This window comes from Xenopus laevis, chromosome 1L (genome assembly GCF_017654675.1).
Source record: "Xenopus laevis strain J_2021 chromosome 1L, Xenopus_laevis_v10.1, whole genome shotgun sequence".
NCBI classification, from domain to species: Eukaryota; Metazoa; Chordata; class Amphibia; order Anura; family Pipidae; genus Xenopus; species Xenopus laevis.
The window spans coordinates 33,416,068-33,436,206 of record NC_054371.1 but is presented as its reverse complement, the minus strand read 5'-3'; the positions used below and the strand labels follow the sequence as shown (position 1 = coordinate 33,436,206).

At 38.7% G+C, this 20,139-nt stretch overlaps 1 protein-coding gene across 2 annotated transcripts; it reads right to left on the bottom strand.

Annotated features, from left to right (window-relative positions):
• Positions 1-81: 81 nt before the first annotated feature.
• On the bottom strand, positions 82-15,482 carry sod3.L (superoxide dismutase 3 L homeolog). Of its 2 annotated transcripts, XM_041588306.1 has the most exons (3): positions 15,458-15,482; positions 9,835-9,962; positions 82-1,006 (listed from the first exon to the last, which is right to left on the bottom strand). In XM_041588306.1, exon 3 carries the CDS (start codon positions 990-992, stop codon positions 300-302), a length of 693 nt encoding a protein of 230 aa, XP_041444240.1. In that variant the 5' UTR covers positions 993-1,006; positions 9,835-9,962; positions 15,458-15,482; the 3' UTR covers positions 82-299. The 2 variants fall into 2 exon arrangements, with proteins under 2 accessions (XP_041444240.1, XP_018084438.2); XM_018228949.2 differs by lacking the exon at positions 15,458-15,482 and having other exon boundaries at positions 9,849-9,961.
• Positions 15,483-20,139: the final 4,657 nt, after the last annotated feature.

Below are 20,139 nucleotides of genomic sequence, written 5' to 3'. Positions count from 1 at the left end.
TGTAGCAACCAATCAGAATTTAGCATTTACAGGTTCATTGTTGTTGGAGTGATAAAAGAAAGCATATTATTGGTTGTATCAGTCAGTAAAGGCAATTTTTATTTTAAAGTGAGTACATATAAAGGCTAATGTCTAGATATTAGGTGCATATGTTGAACAGCAATGGAGTGCCTTTATTTACACTGGTGTCAATGACCGGTCCATTGGGGCACTGGGAAAGGATGAGGTGGGGGGCGGGGCAAGTCACTGTGCTAACACATGGGCTAGACTTCTGGAGTTGATTGATGATTAACCATTTTTTACCTGTCTGGAAAACCTGAGGTTCCTTGGATATACTTTTCCCAGTTATTTTTACTGCTGGATCCAATGATACAACAAGCCAGGCGTTTTCCTGCATTTCCATTGTCCAAACTGGCCTGATTGTTGCCTTTGCCAAGATCATCCGCTTGTTTGTGGACCACAACTGATCTGCCGATGACAGAGGATGGACCAAAGAGAGTGGGATCAAGATTTGAAAGAAATTTTTGAATCTTTCCATCCCTGACAAGGAAATTGCCAAAATCGCCAGGATGGTGGGGGTGGTCTACAGAATGAGGGTTGTAGTGGCCATCGGCAGAGTCACACCCATCGGTTAGATCACCGTATTTGTGGATGTGAATAGCTCTTGCTGACTGATTGACATCAGTTGGAAACCCTTCTAAATCAAAAATGGCTTCCAGCTTGCCAGTCGGAAAAACCTGCTTAAACAGCACACGCCCCGTCACTTTTATCTCTGAAGATTCCAGTTTGGAACTAGGACTTACACTACAGGTTGCATAGGCAATGCCATCGTTATCCGCCGGCTTCATGTTGAGAAAGTTCATCCACAGCTCATTGACTTTTTTATTTGTATCTGTCAGAAGCTCTTCTTCAACTGGTTTCACCACTTCTCCTCTGGCACTCCGCACTGCACAAACGGTGAGAACCGCGGCCAAGTAAAACAGATTATTCATGGTAGGAACGAACTCTGAAAAACACAAGCAGATACAATTGTTTACAGAAAGGGCCTAACGAATACTGATGAATCAACTGTTCCAATATTCTTAGCCAGGTACATTTCACATTGTTTTATAGAGTGATTACCAAATCAAACATAAAAGGTGCAGCTGAATCCCAACTGAAATTTGATGGTTTAAAATAGATTGAATTTCATTCAGCTAAATCCAAATCCTGCAGAAACTTCTGTGACTCCCATGTTTTATATGAGTAACATGTCATATGAGGTGCATGACCAATACCTTGCCATGTTGCCATGATGGGATATCAAGTTGGACCTGGCAGTTTTGATGTTTTTGAACTACAGTATGTAAGATAGAACTGAGTATTGTAACACATAGTTAAATCGGGTTGAAAAAAGACCAAAGTCCATCAAGTTCAACCCCTCCAAATGAAACCCAGCATCCATACACTGGCACACAGGTGAGGTATAGGTATTTTCTTTGCCGCTGGTCAGGCCCGACATTAAAAATCACAGGCCCCTCTACAACAAAATTTTCGGGGGCCCCTCCCTCCCTGGCGCTCAAGCCCCACCCCAGATCCCGCCCAGTCCGCACCACAGTTAAAACACCACACAGACATCAGCGCTAAAAAAATAACCCCCACACACAAGGGCCCCCCATAAAAGTTTTTTGGCACCAGGGCCCCCCTTACAATTTAAAAAAGTTGGGGGCCCAAAGAATATTTTTTAAAAAACATTGGCGCCAAAGCCCCCCTACAAGTTAAAAAAAAAAATTGGAGCCCCAAAAAATATTTAAAAAAAACCGTTGGTGGCAGGGGCCTATAGAATATTAAAATAATACATTGGTGGCCAGGGGATTAAAAAAAAAAAAACACACACATTGGTGTTCAGTAGAATTGAACTCATGGCTTCAGGCCTCCTTTATGACTTTGGGTTTTTTCGCCGCTTCAGGACTTCAATTTCGGCTGTTTTTGTTGCTTCGGGTCTTTTCGCCGCTTCAGGACTTCAATTTCGGCTGTTTTCATGACTTTGGGTCTTTACGCCGCTTCGGGACTTTGGCTTCGGCTATTTTTGTGGCTTTGAGTCTTTTCATCGATTCAGGACTTTGGCTATTTTCTTGGTTTTGGGTCTTTTCGTCGCTTTGGGAGTTTGGCTTCGGCTGTTTTCATGGCTTCGGATCTTTTCACCAATTCAGGACTTCGGCACTTCTGCATTTCGGCTGTTCGGTACTTCAAAAATGGCTGCAAAGCTTTGGTGCTCTTGAGGGGGGCCCGGCTCTTTCAAAAGTGCAGCACTGCCGGGCCCCCCTGGGAATGGCACTTTTACAGCCTGGCACTTTCAATTTATGATGGCCCTTTGTGGTATTCACATTTACCTTGATTTAAATGAAGCATTTGAATAAAGCATTTGAATCTCCAATGTGATGGTGAGCAAACCAAGTAAGGCCTTGCTATTTCAGTGATCTGATACCAGCCATGTAGGAATTAGAATTTCTTTTAAAAACACCATATGGATGTAGATTTGGGATAAGGGTTAAAGGTTTATTTAGGAATGTTACAAAATAATCTCCACATAAACCTTAGCAGGGCATGGAGCAAGTTACCCAGAGGATTTCTGCCTGATTTCCCCACCTTGGCCAAATGGATCTGCTCTGATTGTTGGCCCTGGGCCAGGATTATATACCGTCCCTATGGAGGCCCATTGGTTGAGGACATCATTAGTGATGGGATAATGTGTCCTGTTTTACTTCGACAAAAAAATCGTAAAATGGAGAAAAATTTGCAAAACGCATTGAAGTCAATGGGCGTCAAAATTATTTTGATCGCTAAACGATTCGCAGGTGGTGAAATACGGAAATTCGACACAAATCCATGCCTGGCGAATAAATTCGCCATGACACTGAACCAATGCGATCCTAGTCCTATGGGTTTTCCAAACCAAATTAAATATCTGAGTGATTTTTGAGAAGATATTAATCTGGCAGGCTTTCCCAAGGGCTCCATGCACAGCCCATTAAGCCCCTGACTTATAACAGGTATTTTATCAGTTATCTGAAAACCTGTTATCCAGAAAGCCCCAAATTACGGCATGGCCTTTTGTTCAAATAAACTAAATTTTTGAAATAATTTTTAAAATAATAAAGAAGTACCGTGTACTTGATCGCAACTAAGACATAATTAATTTTTTTGGTGCCAAAACAATCCTATTGGGTTGAGTTAAGATTTATTCAATCATTTAGGGGTATGCAAGGTATGGAGATCCAAATTACAGAAAGACCCCTTATCTGAAAACCTGCGGTTCCTGAGCATTTTGGATAAGAGGTCCCATACCTGTATAAAGAGGAAAGCTGGAATGCCCCCTGGAAGGTGGGATAACAAAATTGTGCAACATTCCAGCAATATCCACAGCTTCCCCTTATCTGCCTTTAGCTGTGAATTTATCACTGAGCTAAATGTGAGAGACTCTGACATTCCAGACTGTAATGAAATTGCTCATTTAGAGCAGAGCAAGTGGAACAGGACAGACTTCCCAGGAGGAAAGTTAAATAACCCTCCAGGCAGTACCAAGTTAATAAACAGGTCCTTGAGAGTGGATTCTCTGACAGTATCAGTGGCCATCAGCATGATTCATTTCAATATGGGATCTATGTGTCCTTATGATGGGAATGTACATTGAATGATCCAGGCTGCCAATGGGGGGGGCAGTATAGGACACCCACTGAGCTTCATTTAAACATAAAATTAAGGGGCAGATTTATCAAAGGTCGAGGTGAATTTTTGGATGATTAAAGAGCTGTTTTTTGTGTACTTCGACTAGGGAATAGTCCAAATTCGATTCAAATTTGCAAAACATTTGAAAATTCGAATATCGAAATGTATCATGTACTGTCTCTTTAAAAATTCGACTTCCACCATTCGCCATCTAAAACCTGCCGGATTGCTGTTTTAGCCTATGGGGGATCTCCTTTGGAGTCATTGGTGGACTTTGAAAAATCAAAGGTTTTTTTGGGGAAAAACGTTGAATCGAATTCGATCGAATGCGCTTTTCCTTCTATACGGACCAATTCGACTGAAAACGGACCTATTCGACCAAAGAAAAAAACTTCAACTTCATTTCGGTTTGGTCTTTTTGGATTCGAATTTCGAAGTTTTTTCAATTTGAAATTCGACCCTTGATAAAAATGCCCCTAAGGGGCAGATTTATCAAAGGTCGATTTGTAAATTTGAATTTTTTTTATGGTCAAAACTGTCAAATTTGACTACCGAGTTATTGGAATTCAATTCGAGTATTTTTAAAAAAAATTCTAATTCGATTTTCAAGATTTATCATACTCTGGCCCTTTAAGAATTCGGATTCGACTATTTGCCACCTAAAACCTGCCGCATTGCTGTTTGTCAATGGGAGCATTCCTGGGATCAATTTGGAGTTATTTGCAGCCTTTCTGAAAAAAACTTGAATCAAGTTTTTAAAATTCAAAATCGATTTCAAGTTTTCGGGTCGATCCTATTCGCCCAAGTTTAAAAAAATTAGATTTTTATAATAAATTTCGACTGGTCGAATTTCCAGTTGACGGGAGTTTTTAAAAATCGACATGAATTAGAAATTCGACCTTTGATAAATGTGCCTCTAAATCACATGGCAAGGGATGGGTTTGCAACCTTTTTTTATGTCTGTATTATTTACTAAATATAAAATGTGCGCCTTCTTAAAAGGGGTGCTATCAAGAAAATGAACAATATAAACTTCATCAGGCACAATTAAAAATTTTTTTTTTTTTTTTTTTTACAAATAAAGGTGGTACTGCAGAAAAAGTCTCTTAATAGAAAATTAATTAAAGGAACAGTAACACCAAAAAAAGTGTGTTTTAAAGTAATACAAATATAATGTACTGTTGCCCTGCACTGGTGTTTGATTCAGAAACTCGACTATGGTTTAAATAAACTAACTGCTGCACCTCCCAACTGTCCTGTTTTTTAGAGGGACAGTCCCTCTTTTGACAGCTCAACCTGCAGTCCCTTGTTTGTACCGGAAAGTCCCATTTTTCTCTGCACAGAACAGCCAGAAAAAGAAACAATGTTTCTAACTTAATTGGCTTTTGGCAGAGAGCCCAGAAACAGCTACAGCTGCAGATAAGATACTTTTGTAACAATTTCGAGATAAACAAATAAGTAATTGTAACAATATAAGATAACCGGTCCCTTGGGAGAAGTTAGACTCAAAGCTTAAAGGGCAATTCACCTTCATTAGCAAAACTGTAATAACTGAAAAAAACATAGAAATATGTTCAAACTTTCATAGCCTGCCAAATTTTGTAAAACGAACATGGTAATTAGGGGGTGTGGCCACAAAAATGGGTGTGGCCAAAACATTTTTGCTACGTGCACCAACTTTTTTGTCCCTCTTTTTATTTAAAAAATGTTGGGAGGTATGGTGTAGTCATGGGGGCAGCCATTCAAAGCTGAAAATGTAGACAAGGCACAGGATACACAGCAGGTAATAGATAAGCTCTGTAGTATAAAATGGGATTCAACTGGGTTTATCGGTTATCTACTGTGTATCCAGTGCTTGAATGGCTGCCCCCATCTTGTTTATATAAACTATTATAGAGTTTTTGAAACAAAAACAGCAATTTTACCAATTCAGGGCAACACTACGTTATATTGGCATTCCTTTTAAACACTTTAATTTTTTGGTGGCACTGTTCCTTTAATTATACAAAACTACATGCTTCATAAAATCAGTGTACATCAAGGACAAAGCAATAACAATATTCAAGCGCATACTACCAAATTATAACCAGAATATACAAGCAATACAAGGAAGTGGAGACCCTTGGCAGAAAATGAGAATTACCCAGACGTTTCTGCGTAAAGCTTTTCTCAAGGGGAATTCTGAGTGTGAGCGAGAAAGAAAGAGTGCCCTCCATTTATCTGTTTTTCTAGATGCAGGATTTGTGCCAAACTCAGTTATTTTGTTACATTTTGTTTGCGCTGGAGTCTGCTAGAAAAAGCCCCCTCCCAAATGAGATATTGGATTTGTCAGTCAAAATCTGACACCCAACTCCTGCATGAAGAGAAACAGGTGCCGAGAGTGGAGGGGTGAAGATAAACTTGATTATTTCTAAAACGGGACAGAATTTTTAATTGATCATAATTAGAAAGTTTCTTATTTCAGTATGATGGAGTGTATGTTACATTTTTGTGATAGTTCCCTTTAAAGCAAGCCCTCCTATCTTCATAGCCATAAAACATACATAACCCACGTCTGGGTCAGCTGATATCACAGCAGTTATTGTGCTTTACTGAACTAGATCACAAAAGCATGGCTGGACTACTGATTTGCAAATAAGAGGTGGTTTATTCTCCAATGCCGTGATCTTATTCTGCACTGAGGGGCTGTATGGGAACAGACTGACCAGAGGAAAAAAAATGCACCCCTTTAAAGGAGAACTAAAGCTTAACTAAAGAAGTAGCTAGAAATGTTATACATGATGTTTGGGGTTTCTGTACCAGCCCAAGGCAACCACAGCCCCTTAGCAGTAAAGATCTGTGTCTCCAAAGATGCCCCAGTAGCTCTCCATCTTCTTTTCTGCTGATTCACTGCACATGCTCTGTGCTGCTGTCACTTACTGAGCTTAGGGACCCACTCACAATATACAGTACACATAGAATAGAAATGTCACAATATAAGGCTGATTAGCAATTAATACAGATAATTACTACATGGCAGCACAGAAACCAGTGCAACTAGCATCAGAATTTAATAATCAGCCCTGTAGCATCAGGTTATATTACAGGGGAAGCTCATTTTCTGCTTGATAATTAGTGACGACCCCTAAGCTTAGCTTCTCAACAGCTGCTCAGAGCCCACTGAGCATGTGAGTGTCACAGACACTTTCCAAGATGGTGACCCCCTGTGACAAGTTTGAAGTCCTGGATCTTTGCTGCTATTGACAAGCTAAAACTTTAGGCTGGTGCAATAAGTTCAGTATATAAAATATGGCATTTTTAGTCATATTCATTTTCAGGGTTTAGTTCTCCTTTAATCTTACCACTGTGTATGTTGTAAGAATTCTATAAAGGCACCTACATTCTCCATGAATCATACAGGCATGGGATCTATTCTATCCATACAGATCCACAATATACCACTGTCATTTAGCAAATACTTACAGGTATGGTATCTATTATCTATTATCCAGAATGCTCAGGACCTAGGGTTTCTCTGGATAAGGGATCTATCTTTCTGCAATATGGATCTCCATGCTTTAAGTCTTCTAAAAAAATCAGCTAAACAATAACTAAACCCAGTAGGATTGTTTTGCCACTAGTAAGGATTATTTATATCTATTGTAGGATCAGGTAAAAGCTGCTGTTTTAGTATTATTATTATTATTGCAAAGAAAAAGATACTAATTTTGAAAAATGTGAATTATTTAATTAAATGGGCTATTTACCTTTAAGTTAACTCTTGGGGGCATATTTATCAAGGGTCGAATTTGAAAAACTTTGAAATTCGAATTCAAAAAGACCAACCAAACTTAAGTCAAAGGTTATATTTGCACGAATAGGTCAGTTTTCGATCGAATATGAGCGAATTCGGCCGAATTTGAAGCATGCAAATCTTAGGAATAGCGCATTCGATCGAATTTGATTCAAAGTTTTTCCCAAAAAAAACCCCTTTGGGGCATATTTATCAGGGGTTGAATTTCAAATTGAAAAAACTTCGAAATTTGAATCCAAAAAGACCAACCGAAATTAAGTAGAAGTTTTTTTTGGGTCGAATTGGTCCGTATACGGCCAAATTCGAATCGTAGAATAGAAGGAATAGCGCATTCGAACAAATTCGATTCAAAGTTCTTCCCCAAAAAAAAACTTTGATTTTTAAAGTCCACCAATTGACTCCAAATAGGTTCTAGGAGGTCCCCCATAGGCTAAAACAGCAATTCGGCAGTTTTTAGATGGCGAATGGTTAAAGTCGAATTTTTAAAGAGACAGTACATGATAAATTTCAATATTCGAATTTTCTTCAAATTCTAATCGAATTTGGACTATTTCCTAGTCGAGGTACACAAAAATAGCTAGAAATTCGAATTTTTTTAATTTGAAAATTCACCTAGACCTTTGATAAATCTGCCCCTTGGTATGTTATAGTCTGGCCAAGTCTAAGTAATTGTTCAATTGGTCTTCTTTATTTTTTTATAGTTTTTAAATATTTGCCTTTTTCTTTTAACTCTTTCTAGCTTTCAAACGGGGGCCACTGACCCCATCTAAAAACAAATGCTCTCTAAAGCTACACAGTTTTTTGTTATTGGGTCTTCTTATTACTCATCATTCTATTTAGGTCCTCGCCTAAACAAATCCCAGTTTCAATTCAGATCAATGCGTGGTTGCTAAGGTAATATGGACCCCAGCAACCAGATTGCTGAAACTGCAAACTTGACAGCTTCTGAATAAAAAGCTAAATAACTCAAAAACCATAAATAATAAAAAATGAAAACCAATTGCAAATTGTCTCCGAATATCCCTCTCTCTACATCATACTAACAGTTAACTCAAAGGTGAGCACTGTTACCTCAGGGAGACTTGCTTGTGTAATATCTTTATTATATGCAATATGTGTATATTGTATTTATATACATTATGATTTGTATCTAAGAATGTTGTGTAATTACATATTAGATAGTATCAGGACATAACAAAGACAAGCTTCAAAGACACCCAATTTAGCATACAGTTGTTAAATCCCCTCCCGTTTGACCAGGGGCAGCTGGAAAAGCAAACCTTCCTGTCTACACACTGCCTTTCCCCATTCCATTGTCCTGATTCTGGAATGAATGGCTCAGGAATCCATGCCCTACCCCCCAAGATTAATGTATTGGTCACTGGCCAATCAGAACCTGACATGAATTTATGGTCAGTCTATAGCAGGGATCTGCAACCATGGCTCTCCAGCTGTTAAGGAACTACAAGTCCCACAATGCATTAGACTCTTTCATTGCATTGTGGGACTTGTAGTTCCTTAACAGCTGGAGAGCCAAGGTTGCAGATCCCTGGTCTATAGGTTAATACAATAGGCTAAGTTAGTCAGAGAGTCCAGGGAGTTGCTGGAGGGAGGACATAGATGACAGACCTAATGGAAGGATGAGTATCAGAGAGGCAGTGGATTTAGATCCAGCATATACATATTTCTAATTGTCTTTGTAAATATTTGTTATATATTCTACGTAGTGTAACTTGTTTTATGTGTATTACTTCTGAAGATATGTGTCAATAGTTTTTGTAAATAAATATATATATTTTGATTGAACTCTCTCTTTCGTTAAAGAACCCTTATAACCAGGAATACTTATGCACATGTGTATATAAGAATAAATATACATATTTACATAAATATATCTTTGGTCAACAAGCAACCCCTTTAAAATAAAGTCTATGGGAAATGGCCATTCAGCTTTCAGAATAACGGGTTTCCAGATAAAGGATACGCACCTGTATTAATTTAAGACTAATTTGCTTTTTTTTTTCCATGTAATACCAAAACAGTAACTTTTGCAAATTCTGAAATTTTTACACTGAAAAGTTTCTTAGCATAGGTCTATGTTTAACACAGTGAAAGTAAGCTCATATAAATCCATAATAAAAATGACATGTAATAACATAAGTCTCTCCTGCTTAACTGGTGGCACCTCTGCTTCCCCACTAGACTTTAGGACTTTACTACTATACCATACGCTCTCTACTCATCATCATCCTATTCATGATCATTGTACTGTTCCTCTGCAAAGTCTTGTGCAATAGAAATGAGTGCACATGAAGGTACATGAGGCTACATACCTGTTGGCACACACCTTGCAGACTGTCTGTGCCTGGACCCTGCAGATAGGGAAGGGTGGGATTCAGAAGGCAAGGAGGCAATGAGTGCAGCTCTGGAGCGCTTGGCTAATATTACCCTGGGGGAGTGGCTGAAGGGAGAAAAGTGGGCGTGTTAAAGAACAAACATTCCAGTCAAAACTATTTTTTTTTTTTTTTTGAAAGTGATTCATCCCATTCGTTTTGGTTGTGTAACCTCCAGGCACGCCTCTCCAACTCCAGCAATTTATGTAACATTAAAGAACTAGGATCAACAAAAGAACATTTTTGTAGTAAAGGAGTTGTTCACCTTTAAATGAACTCTTAGTAGATTTGACAGTGATATGCTGAGACAATTTGCAACTGGTTTTAATTTTTTATTATTTGTGGTATTTGAGTTATTTAGATTTTTATTCAACAGCTCTCTTTTTTTAGCAGTTTCAGCCATCTGGAAGCTAGGGTGAGAAACCATGCATTGATTTCAATAACAGACTAGAATATGAATAGGAGAGGGACTGAATAGAAAGATGAGTAATAAAAAGTAGCAATAACAATTCATTTGTAGCCTTACAGAGCATTTGTTTTATTAGATGGGGTCAGTGACCCCCCATTTGAAAGCTGGAAAGGGTCAGAAGAAGAAGGCAAATATTGATAAACTATATATGAAAAAAAAATAAATAACGGAGCACAATTGAAACATTGCTTAAAATTGGCCATTCTATAACATACTAAAATGTAAGTTAAAGTTGGACCACCCCTTTAAAGTAAAGTGAAAAAAGCAACACGCTTCAAAAATACAGACATATAGGTGCAAATTTACTAACCTCTGAAAATTCACCAGCGACGGCTTCACTCACATCGCAACACTTCGCCAGGCGTAGATTCGCCAGGACAACGCTAATTCGCTAAAATCTGAAGTTGCGTCCAGGGTGCCGAACTCCGGCGAAGTAGCGGTAGCGTTACTGTGGCAAGCGAAGCGAAGTTGCGGTAGTGTTGCCTAATTTGCATACTTCAGGAAGTTAAAGTTGAATGGACGTATATGTTGCAGCAAATACATTACATTACACAAGCCATATGTTAGGAAATGTAGGGGGGAAGCCGGGTACCCCAGAAAAAATGTACGATCTTTTTTGGGAAAAAATTTCAACCATTTTTTGAGGAAGTCCTATCTACTCTATTGCACTTCTCTTGGTCTTAGGCAAGTCTGGCACAAGAGGTAACGTTCAGTAAAATCCGCATCTTAGCGAATTTGCGTAGTTACGTCCATTCGCTAGAGCGCAACTTCGCCAGGCGTTAGGGAGCGAAGTAGCACTAGAGTCTATCTCCTTCGCTAGCAAAGTTACGCCAGCGACCGTTCGTAAATTGGCGAAGTAAGTAAATGACTTCACGCTGGCAAATTTTCGCTAGCGTTAGTCATTTTGCCCTTTAGTAAATCTGCCCTATAGACTGCTAGGCATATGTTACATGAAACCTTTCCATAGTATAGTGTGCATCTCCTGCTCTGGTACATATGAACTGATGCCAAATGCATGTTGTCACTATGGAATTGTGCCAGTGTTTTCCTAATATTATGTTGGCACCAGATCTACATAACAAACTTCCAAACTGCGACTGCTGTTGAAATACAGTTACTATCACCTCCTGAGTTTGGCCGTGCCGGGGTGCAGTTGGAGAGCAGGATCCTGTCCGGCAGCTTCCATCAAGCGCCCGATGTGATACCCCTTCAATAAATTGATAAATAAATGTGAATGAAGCCCAGTTTCATATCTCATTGGCAGTATTTCCACTATAAGTGTAACTGAAGCAGAGTTGCAGGATAGGAGGGGGTTTTGCCCAGAGCTCTCATCCTTTACAATAATATGAACAAATATAATTGATACTTCTCAGTATTTACTGTTTGTATTTCTAGAAGCATGACATGCAGGGGGTTATTTATCAAAGTTCGAATTTATCTCAATATTTTCTGCTACAAACTCCGATCAAATCCACTCGGGTTTTTTACACTTATTTATCACTACATTTTCCCGAAAATTTGCTTTGCGGGAAAAAAAAATAAAATTTTCACTATTTTTTTGGAATTTTCCCCCAAAAAAATTGGGGTAATGCACGAAACCCAGCGCACATTTAAAAAAATCATTGGGACATCTTCCATTGACTTATATGCAACCTCGGCAGGTCTGAGATGCCAGATTTTCAGATTCTGACTTCCATCCTCTGGGTTTAATAAATTCCGAAAAATTTGTGATTTTTCAGTCAGATTTTATAAAAATAAATCACAGATTTTTCATGTTTTTTGCATTCGGAGATTAGTAAATAACCCCTGCAGTGTTTGCAGCCATCAGCTGCTCTCAGGTGTTCCCTGGTGCCCCTATTTTCTCTTTCAGATCAGTCTCCAAGGTTCCCCAACTGCAAAGTCCCTGCACCTGTTTGTATTTAGATTTTCTGTTTATCTGACCCTCACCGCGCTCCATAGTCACCAAGAAGCTGCGGCACCAGACAGTTTGCCGTAGCACCAGTGACTGTGTGGGGAACATTCCCAGAACTTATAGAAAGAGGAAATCAAACTGAGTTCCAGAACTTTTACATATATGTTTCCTTCTATTGATACCCTTTATTGTCAAGCCAGTTTTGCCGCCTCCCAACTGTCCCGTTTTTAGAGGGACAGTTCCTCTTTTGACAGCTCAACCCGCAGTCCCTCGTTTGTACGGGAAAGTAACGTTTTTCTCTTTACTGAACAGCCAATTGTTATTATGTCTGAGTAGCATCCGCCATACAGAATTTCATATTGGAAACATTTACTGGAGGGTTCCTTAAAGGGCATTGGGTTGGGGGGCATATTGGACCAGAAGGATTTGGCCTATGATGAATATGAATTAGGGATTTTATAGAATGTCCTAAGATTTCCTGGAGTTGCTTAATGGGTGTACCATCTCTAGCTGGCAAAATCTAGAATTAGTTTTTCCAACTCCACCACTCAGTGGAATGTTGGCCCAATTCTGGCTGCCATGCAATTGCGCTCTCTGCACTAGAGACATGCAGCGCCCGACCCCCTCCGACGCTAAAAAGGTGAGCGCCGTGGGGAGGGGTGGGGGCGGCAACGGAAGGCCGCCTCAGGCGGCATAAAGGCAAGGATCGGCGCTGTCTGGGACTGTTCACCTCAAGTTGTAGTTTTTGAATTATTTGCCTTCATCTTATGACTCTTTCCAGCTTTCATATGGAGGTCACTGACACCATCTAAAATACAAATGCTCTGTAAGGCCACACATTTATTGCAACTGCTATTTTTTTTACTCGTCTTTCTATTCAGGCCTCTCCTATTCAAGTCTCTTATCTAAAGGGGTTGTTCACCTTTCGATTAACTTTTAGGCCTCAACTACACAAGCGTTTTCCGTCGGATTGACGCTCAGCGACATAACGCATGCTACAAATCGAGCGGAGACGCATGTGCCGAAAATCGAATTGGACTGAATGAAAAGTCGCAGGTAGGAACTACTTTACATCCGAGGCGACACGACTGTTGGATGTGGATGCAGTAAGCAGCATCTTCATCCGACAGTCGGACCGTGTAGTTCTTACCTGCAAATTTTCATTCAGTCCAATTATATTTTGACACATGTGACTCCATCCGATTTGTCGCCTGCGTTTTGTTGCGGCATTTGAGGCCTTAGTATGATGTAGAGAGAGACATTTTTTATTTTTTTAAGTTTTTGAGTTATTTAGCTTTTTATTCAGCAGCTCTTCAGTTCACAGTTTCAGCAATCTGGTTGCTAGGGTCCAAATTATCCTAACAACCATGCAATGACTTGAATAAGAGACTGGAATATGAATAGGAGAGGCCTGAATAGAAAGATGAGTAATAAAAATTAGCAATTTACAGAGCTTTACAGAGCATTTGTTTTTAGATGGGGTCAATGACCCCCATTTGGAAACTTGAGAGAGTCAGAAGAAGGCAAATAACCCCAAAACCATAAAAAAAGAAATAATGAAGAGCAATTGAAAAGTTGCTTAGAATTGGCCATTCTATACGATACTAAAAGTTAACTTAAAGGTGAACCACCCCTTTTAATCAATGCATCGTTGTTAGGGTTTTTGGCCCCTAGCAAACAGAATGCTGAAAACTGGAGAGCTGCTAAATAACAAAAAACACAAACAATTAAAATGAAAAACAATTACAAGTTGTCTGAGAATATCACTCTCTATGTCATACTAAAAGTTAATGTAAAGGTGTCCAGTGGTTTTTATCCTTATAATTCTATTTTCGTCCCTTAGTTTTGGCCCATAATGCCAGAATGTGGGTGCCACATGTAAGTGTACAAGTGATAATTACAGTTGGGGAATGATTAATTAGCTGAAAAGCGTGGAGGTTTACATGCCTGTTTCTTTCCTTTATTACTCACTTTAATGTTTCCCAGGTGCTGAACAAACAGGATGATATTCAGAATTTACCTGCAGTGGATTTGCATATTAAGTACTATGTACAGAATGAGAGGAGTCTTTTGCTGTACGGCGTGCTTATTGCTCACTCAGGGGTTTATTATTACTTTGACTTATTGGAGAGCTTTTCTACTACATTGAAAATGCAGGCTGTGCAGGTTTTGGGGATATAAATAATCCTTATTTCCACAGCGAGACTGCCAGCTAATGATATACCCAAATGTCGTGACACCCATTCATGGATAAGAACCTATTGCTAAAATATATATATATATATATATATATATATATATATATATATATATATATATAGTGAATAAAGTACCCCCTCTTGTAAAATATAAGGATATTATAGGTTACCTCGGAGTTTCATGACCATATAAAAACACGAGGCCGAAAGCCGAGTGTTTTTATACAGGTCAAGGAACTCCAAGGTAACTTATAATATCCTCATATTTTGCAACTGAGGGTACTATTTTTTATAATACACAAGTTTTAGTAAGACAGAAATGACATCAGAACTTACCGTTTATAACTGATGACATCAGAACTCACCGTTTATAAGGATATCATTTACAAGATATACAAGATATTATATATATATATAATCCAGTAAATGGACCCGCACTCGTTCATATTAGTGAAATAAATGTGTCTTTATTCACAGGTTCATTTCCAACTAAGTCATGACGTCACACTTGGCGCCAATTTTGAACTGTATTTAAACATTCACCTATGCACATGTAATTTATCCTCGAAAAAGGTCCCAGAGAGGACCGAAACGTTGGAAATGAACCTGTGAATAAAGACACATTTATTTCACTAATATGAATGAGTGCGGGTCCATTTACTGGATTGTATTATCAAACTTTGACCAACGCACCACCATCGACAGAAATATATCTGGGAGGAGTGCATTCACTGTACCGACATAAAATATATATATATATATATATATATATATAATATCAAAACAGGGGGGTTGTGGGAGCACTCTAAAGGCTTTAAAGTATATATATAAGTATAATAAATGCTATTGCATATGTACCCAAATAGGGGTTATTTTGTTACAAAGTTATGATCATAAAATTAATAAGCCACCATACCACGTCAAGGTAAACCCCGAATGGCGGTCCCTAACTTGTTTTATATTTTATGTGCATTTTAGCATTACCTGTAATCAATGTCCGTTGAACGCTGTTTTTTCAGTGAGGGCTAAATCCTCCCCAGCCAGCAATCAGGCTTTTAAAGGAGAGATATTCCCAAAACAAACGCCCAATTTTAAAAGCATAGGAACACCACTAGTTTAAAGGGGGGGTATGGGGTGCTACAACCACTGAAAAACAAACGCCCAATTTTAAAAGCATAGGATCACCACTAGTTTAAAGGGGTTATTTTGTTACAAAGTTATGATCATAAAATTGGACCGCCATTCGGGGTTTACCTTGACGTGGTATGGTGGCTTATCAATTTTATGATCATAACTTTGTAACAAAATAACCCCTGTTTTGGGTACATATGCAATAGCATTTATTATACTTATATATATACTTTAAAGCCTTTAGAGTGCTCCCACAACCCCCCTGTTTTGATATTGTATATTTAGCCAGGAGCTGTGGCATAGCTTCAGTGGTTGTAGCACCCCATACCCCCCCTTTAAACTAGTGGTGATCCTATGCTTTTAAAATTGGGCGTTTGTTTTGGGAATATCTCTCCTTTAAAAGCCTGATTGCTGGCTGGGGAGGATTTAGCCTTCAGTGAAAAAACAGCGTTCAACGGACATTGATTACAGGTAATGCTAAAATGCACATAAAATATAAAACAAGTTAGGGACCGCCATTCGGGGTTTACCTTGACGTGGTATGGTGGCTTATCAATTTTATGATCATAACTTTGTAACAAAATAACCCCTGTTTTGGGTACATATGCAATAGCATTTATTATACTTATATATATACTTTAAAGCCTTTAGAGTGCTCCCACAACCCCCCTGTTTTGATATTGTATATTTAGCCAGGAGCTGTGGCATAGCTTCAGTGGTTGTAGCACCCCATACCCCCCCTTTAAACTAGTGGTGATCCTATGCTTTTAAAATTGGGCGTTTGTTTTGGGAATATCTCTCCTTTAAAAGCCTGATTGCTGGCTGGGGAGGATTTAGCCTTCAGTGAAAAAACAGCGTTCAACGGACATTGATTACAGGTAATGCTAAAATGCACATAAAATATAAAACAAGTTAGGGACCGCCATTCGGGGTTTACCTTGACGTGGTATGGTGGCTTATCAATTTTATGATCATAACTTTGTAACAAAATAACCCCTGTTTTGGGTACATATGCAATAGCATTTATTATACTTATATATATACTTTAAAGCCTTTAGAGTGCTCCCACAACCCCCCTGTTTTGATATTATATATATATTATATATATATATATATATATATATATATATATATATATATATATATATATATATATATATATATATATATGAATTTACTTAAAATAATACATTTGATTTTATTCTTCAAATGATGATATTTCAGTAGTCACTGAATATATGGGAGATGAATGGTTTTCATGAGTCGCTCAACAATGAAGTAATGGAGAGAAGGGGTAAGTGCCAGTTGTTATGTAATAATCTGCTAATTCATCCAATTATGCCGTGATTTCAAGTTCATTCTCCCAAACAAGCACATTGGACTGGATTTAGGGCACAGGATTTGCAAATTCAGGAGGAATTTCCAGTGATGAATGGAGCTGGCATGGGCATCAAACACCTGTCCTCACTACGTGTTCCTCTAATCAATAAACAGCAGGAAGCAGCCGCTAGCCATCAATATATTTAACTAGGGCAGCTGATCTAAAATGACCATGACTTTCTCATCTCCAGTATATTCAGAGAAGTTGGCAATAAAAAAAAGCAGACTGAGCATATATATATATATATAGATAACTTCCGACGCTGTGTGTGTCAGTGGCACAGGCTCAGTCCCAGTACTCATTAGGGTTGCCACCTTTTCTGCAAAAAAATACCGGCCATCCTATATTTTTAGGGTTTACTTTTTTCCTATTAATAACATTGTCCCCAAGCAACATTTTTACCGGCCAGACCGGTAAAATACCGGCCATTTGCAACCCAAATACTCTAGGGTGCCATAATCCCCTCTGTGATCTCCTGGCTTTCATTTAGGGGATTATTTATCAAAGAATTAAAATTTTTGATCATTTGCGGTAAAATAGTCTGACCAAATCCGCACAGATTTTTTTTCCACTTATTTATCAATACATTTCTCAAATGCCCGAAATTTTTTCAGATTTTTCCCAGAAATCCACAGAATCTTCAGATTATTGCACGAAACCCAGCATAGATCAGGATATCTTTGGGACTTCTCCCATTTACTTCTACATGAACTCGGCAGGTCTGAGTTGGAGTACTTTTTATTCTGACTTTTAACACCCTCAGGGTTTAATAAATTCTGAGAAATGTGTGGTTTTTTTTCCACAACAAATTTGGATTTTATAGTAAAAAAAACTCGAATGTTTTGAGTTTTTGGCTTTTGGACTTTAATAAATAACCCCCATGGTGTCCACATTTGCAATTCAGAGATGTTTATTCCGATGCCATTTTACAGTGACGGACTTGCTCTTATTATCCAGAAGGTTTGTTAAGGCCAATAATATTCCTTCTTGATCAGTCTTTATAGACTTTGGAGACCAATGTAGCTTGTTGACAAGTTAATACAGAGTTTGGGGCCAATAGTATGCCTTCTTGCCCAGTTCTAAGGGGTCTCTTATCCCTATGGTGCTTCAGCACTATGGGACACCCTTTAGTGGTCACTTAAGTATATGCACTTCAGGGAATGCTGCACTCTATTAGTGCTGGAATGTAAATTTGGCACTAGGTGCAGAGAACAGTTTCAGGGGGTCCTGTTGTGGCCTGTTCCCTCTGCCACTCCTTAACTTGCATACCCCCATCCCGCACCCCCCACACCAATACAATTCTGACTAAAGCAGTCATTGCTATCATTATGGGGGAAGCTCCTGTGGCCTCTCCATGAATACAGAGCTGCCTGCATTGGGTATTGCTGCATTCATGGGAGGTATTAGAGGATATGCACTAGGGATGCATCAAATCCACTATTTTGATTCGGCCGAAGCCCTGAATCCTTTGCTAATGATTTGGCGAATACCAAACCGAATCCTAATTTGAATATGCAAATTAGGAGTGGGAAGGGGAAAACATTTTTTTACTCCCTTGTTTTGTGACAGTAAAAATCACTTGATTTTCCTCCCCTCCCCTAATTTGCATATGCAAGTTGGTATGTATACAAGTGTGGGCTTAGAAAACACCTATTATTGTCACTGTAATTTTGGTAGTGAGCCTTTAGTTGGGTACGGCCTTGGCTGTTGAGTCTTTATTAAGGAGCAGATTTACTAAGGGTCAAGTGAATATTCAAATTTAAAAACTTCGAATTTCAAACTATTTTTTGGGTACTTCGACCATCGAATAGGCCTAAATTCGACTTTGATTCGAAGTAAAAAGTTCGACTTCGCAAATCAAAGTACTGTCTCTATAAAAAAGATCTACTTTGACACTTCACCATCTTCAACCTGCCAAATTGCCATGTTAGCCTATGGGGACCTCCTAGAACCCATAGCCAACATTTGGCTAAGTCTTTAGAAGTTGAAGGGAAACTAGTTTGATCGATCAATGAAATTGTTTGAATCGTTCGAAGGATTTCATCGTACGGCCGAACGATTTTCATTCGACTGAAAACGGGCAAATTCGATAATTCGTCATTCGACCCTTGATAAATCTGCCCCTAAGTATGTGGTACTGTGGGGAAAATATTAATTATGCAAGTTAAAAAGGATTTAACATTACAATGTTTTTCCAGATTCTCATATGCAGTTTGTGTGTGTCACTATAATACATGTATTTGTCGGCCATTTCTAACCTGTTGCTTTTTCCATTAACAAAGAGCAACTCCTGGTGGACAGAAATAATACTACTGGATTCTCTCCATAACTGAATTTATTGTCATTGGCTCCAATATATAATGTAAGACAGTATGCCCATACTTTACTAATGTGAGGTCTGTTGCTGTTCTATATTTGCCTTGTTGGGTGATTGGAGCAATCGATTTGCATGTTGTTGTAACGACACCAACACTGCTGTTATTGTTGCGACACACTCCTGTGCATATTGACGGCTTCAAGTATTGAGGGGTATCTAGGGTTGCCACCTTTTCTGAAAAAAAATACTGGCCTAACTATATATTTATCTTTTTTCCCTATTAATAACATTGGGATCAACCATCATTTTTACCGGCCAGGCCGGTGAAATACCGGCCAGGTGGCAACCCTAGGGGTATCAGACACTCCACAAAGGCCACCAAAATTAAAAATATAATATTTATTGTAGATTTATTAAAAAGGAACAATGGGGGCAAATTGAGATATTGTTCCTTTTTTAATGAATCTACAATAAATATTATAATTTATTTTTTTTGAGTGCCCGATACCCCTCTTTTTGTATGCTGCTGGTTTATCCAATCCCTAAGATGAGGGTCTGGGGCTCATGCACCCGGACCACCTGTTCCACGAGGTGAGTGATCAACATATTTTGTGTCCTGTGCCTCTCTCTCTTTTCAGTGGTTTAATGTTATTGGCTTCAAGTATCGACTCCAGTTCACTGTGTCTATTTACACACTAAAGAACCAATATGGAGTTAAAAAAAAATGATGTAAAGATTTTTACAAGCTTTGAAAACTGGGATACTTGCGGCAAAACTGGGTCATTTTATCTCCCTGGCTGCAAATAGTTGGGACACTGTAATACAGAGCTAACAGTA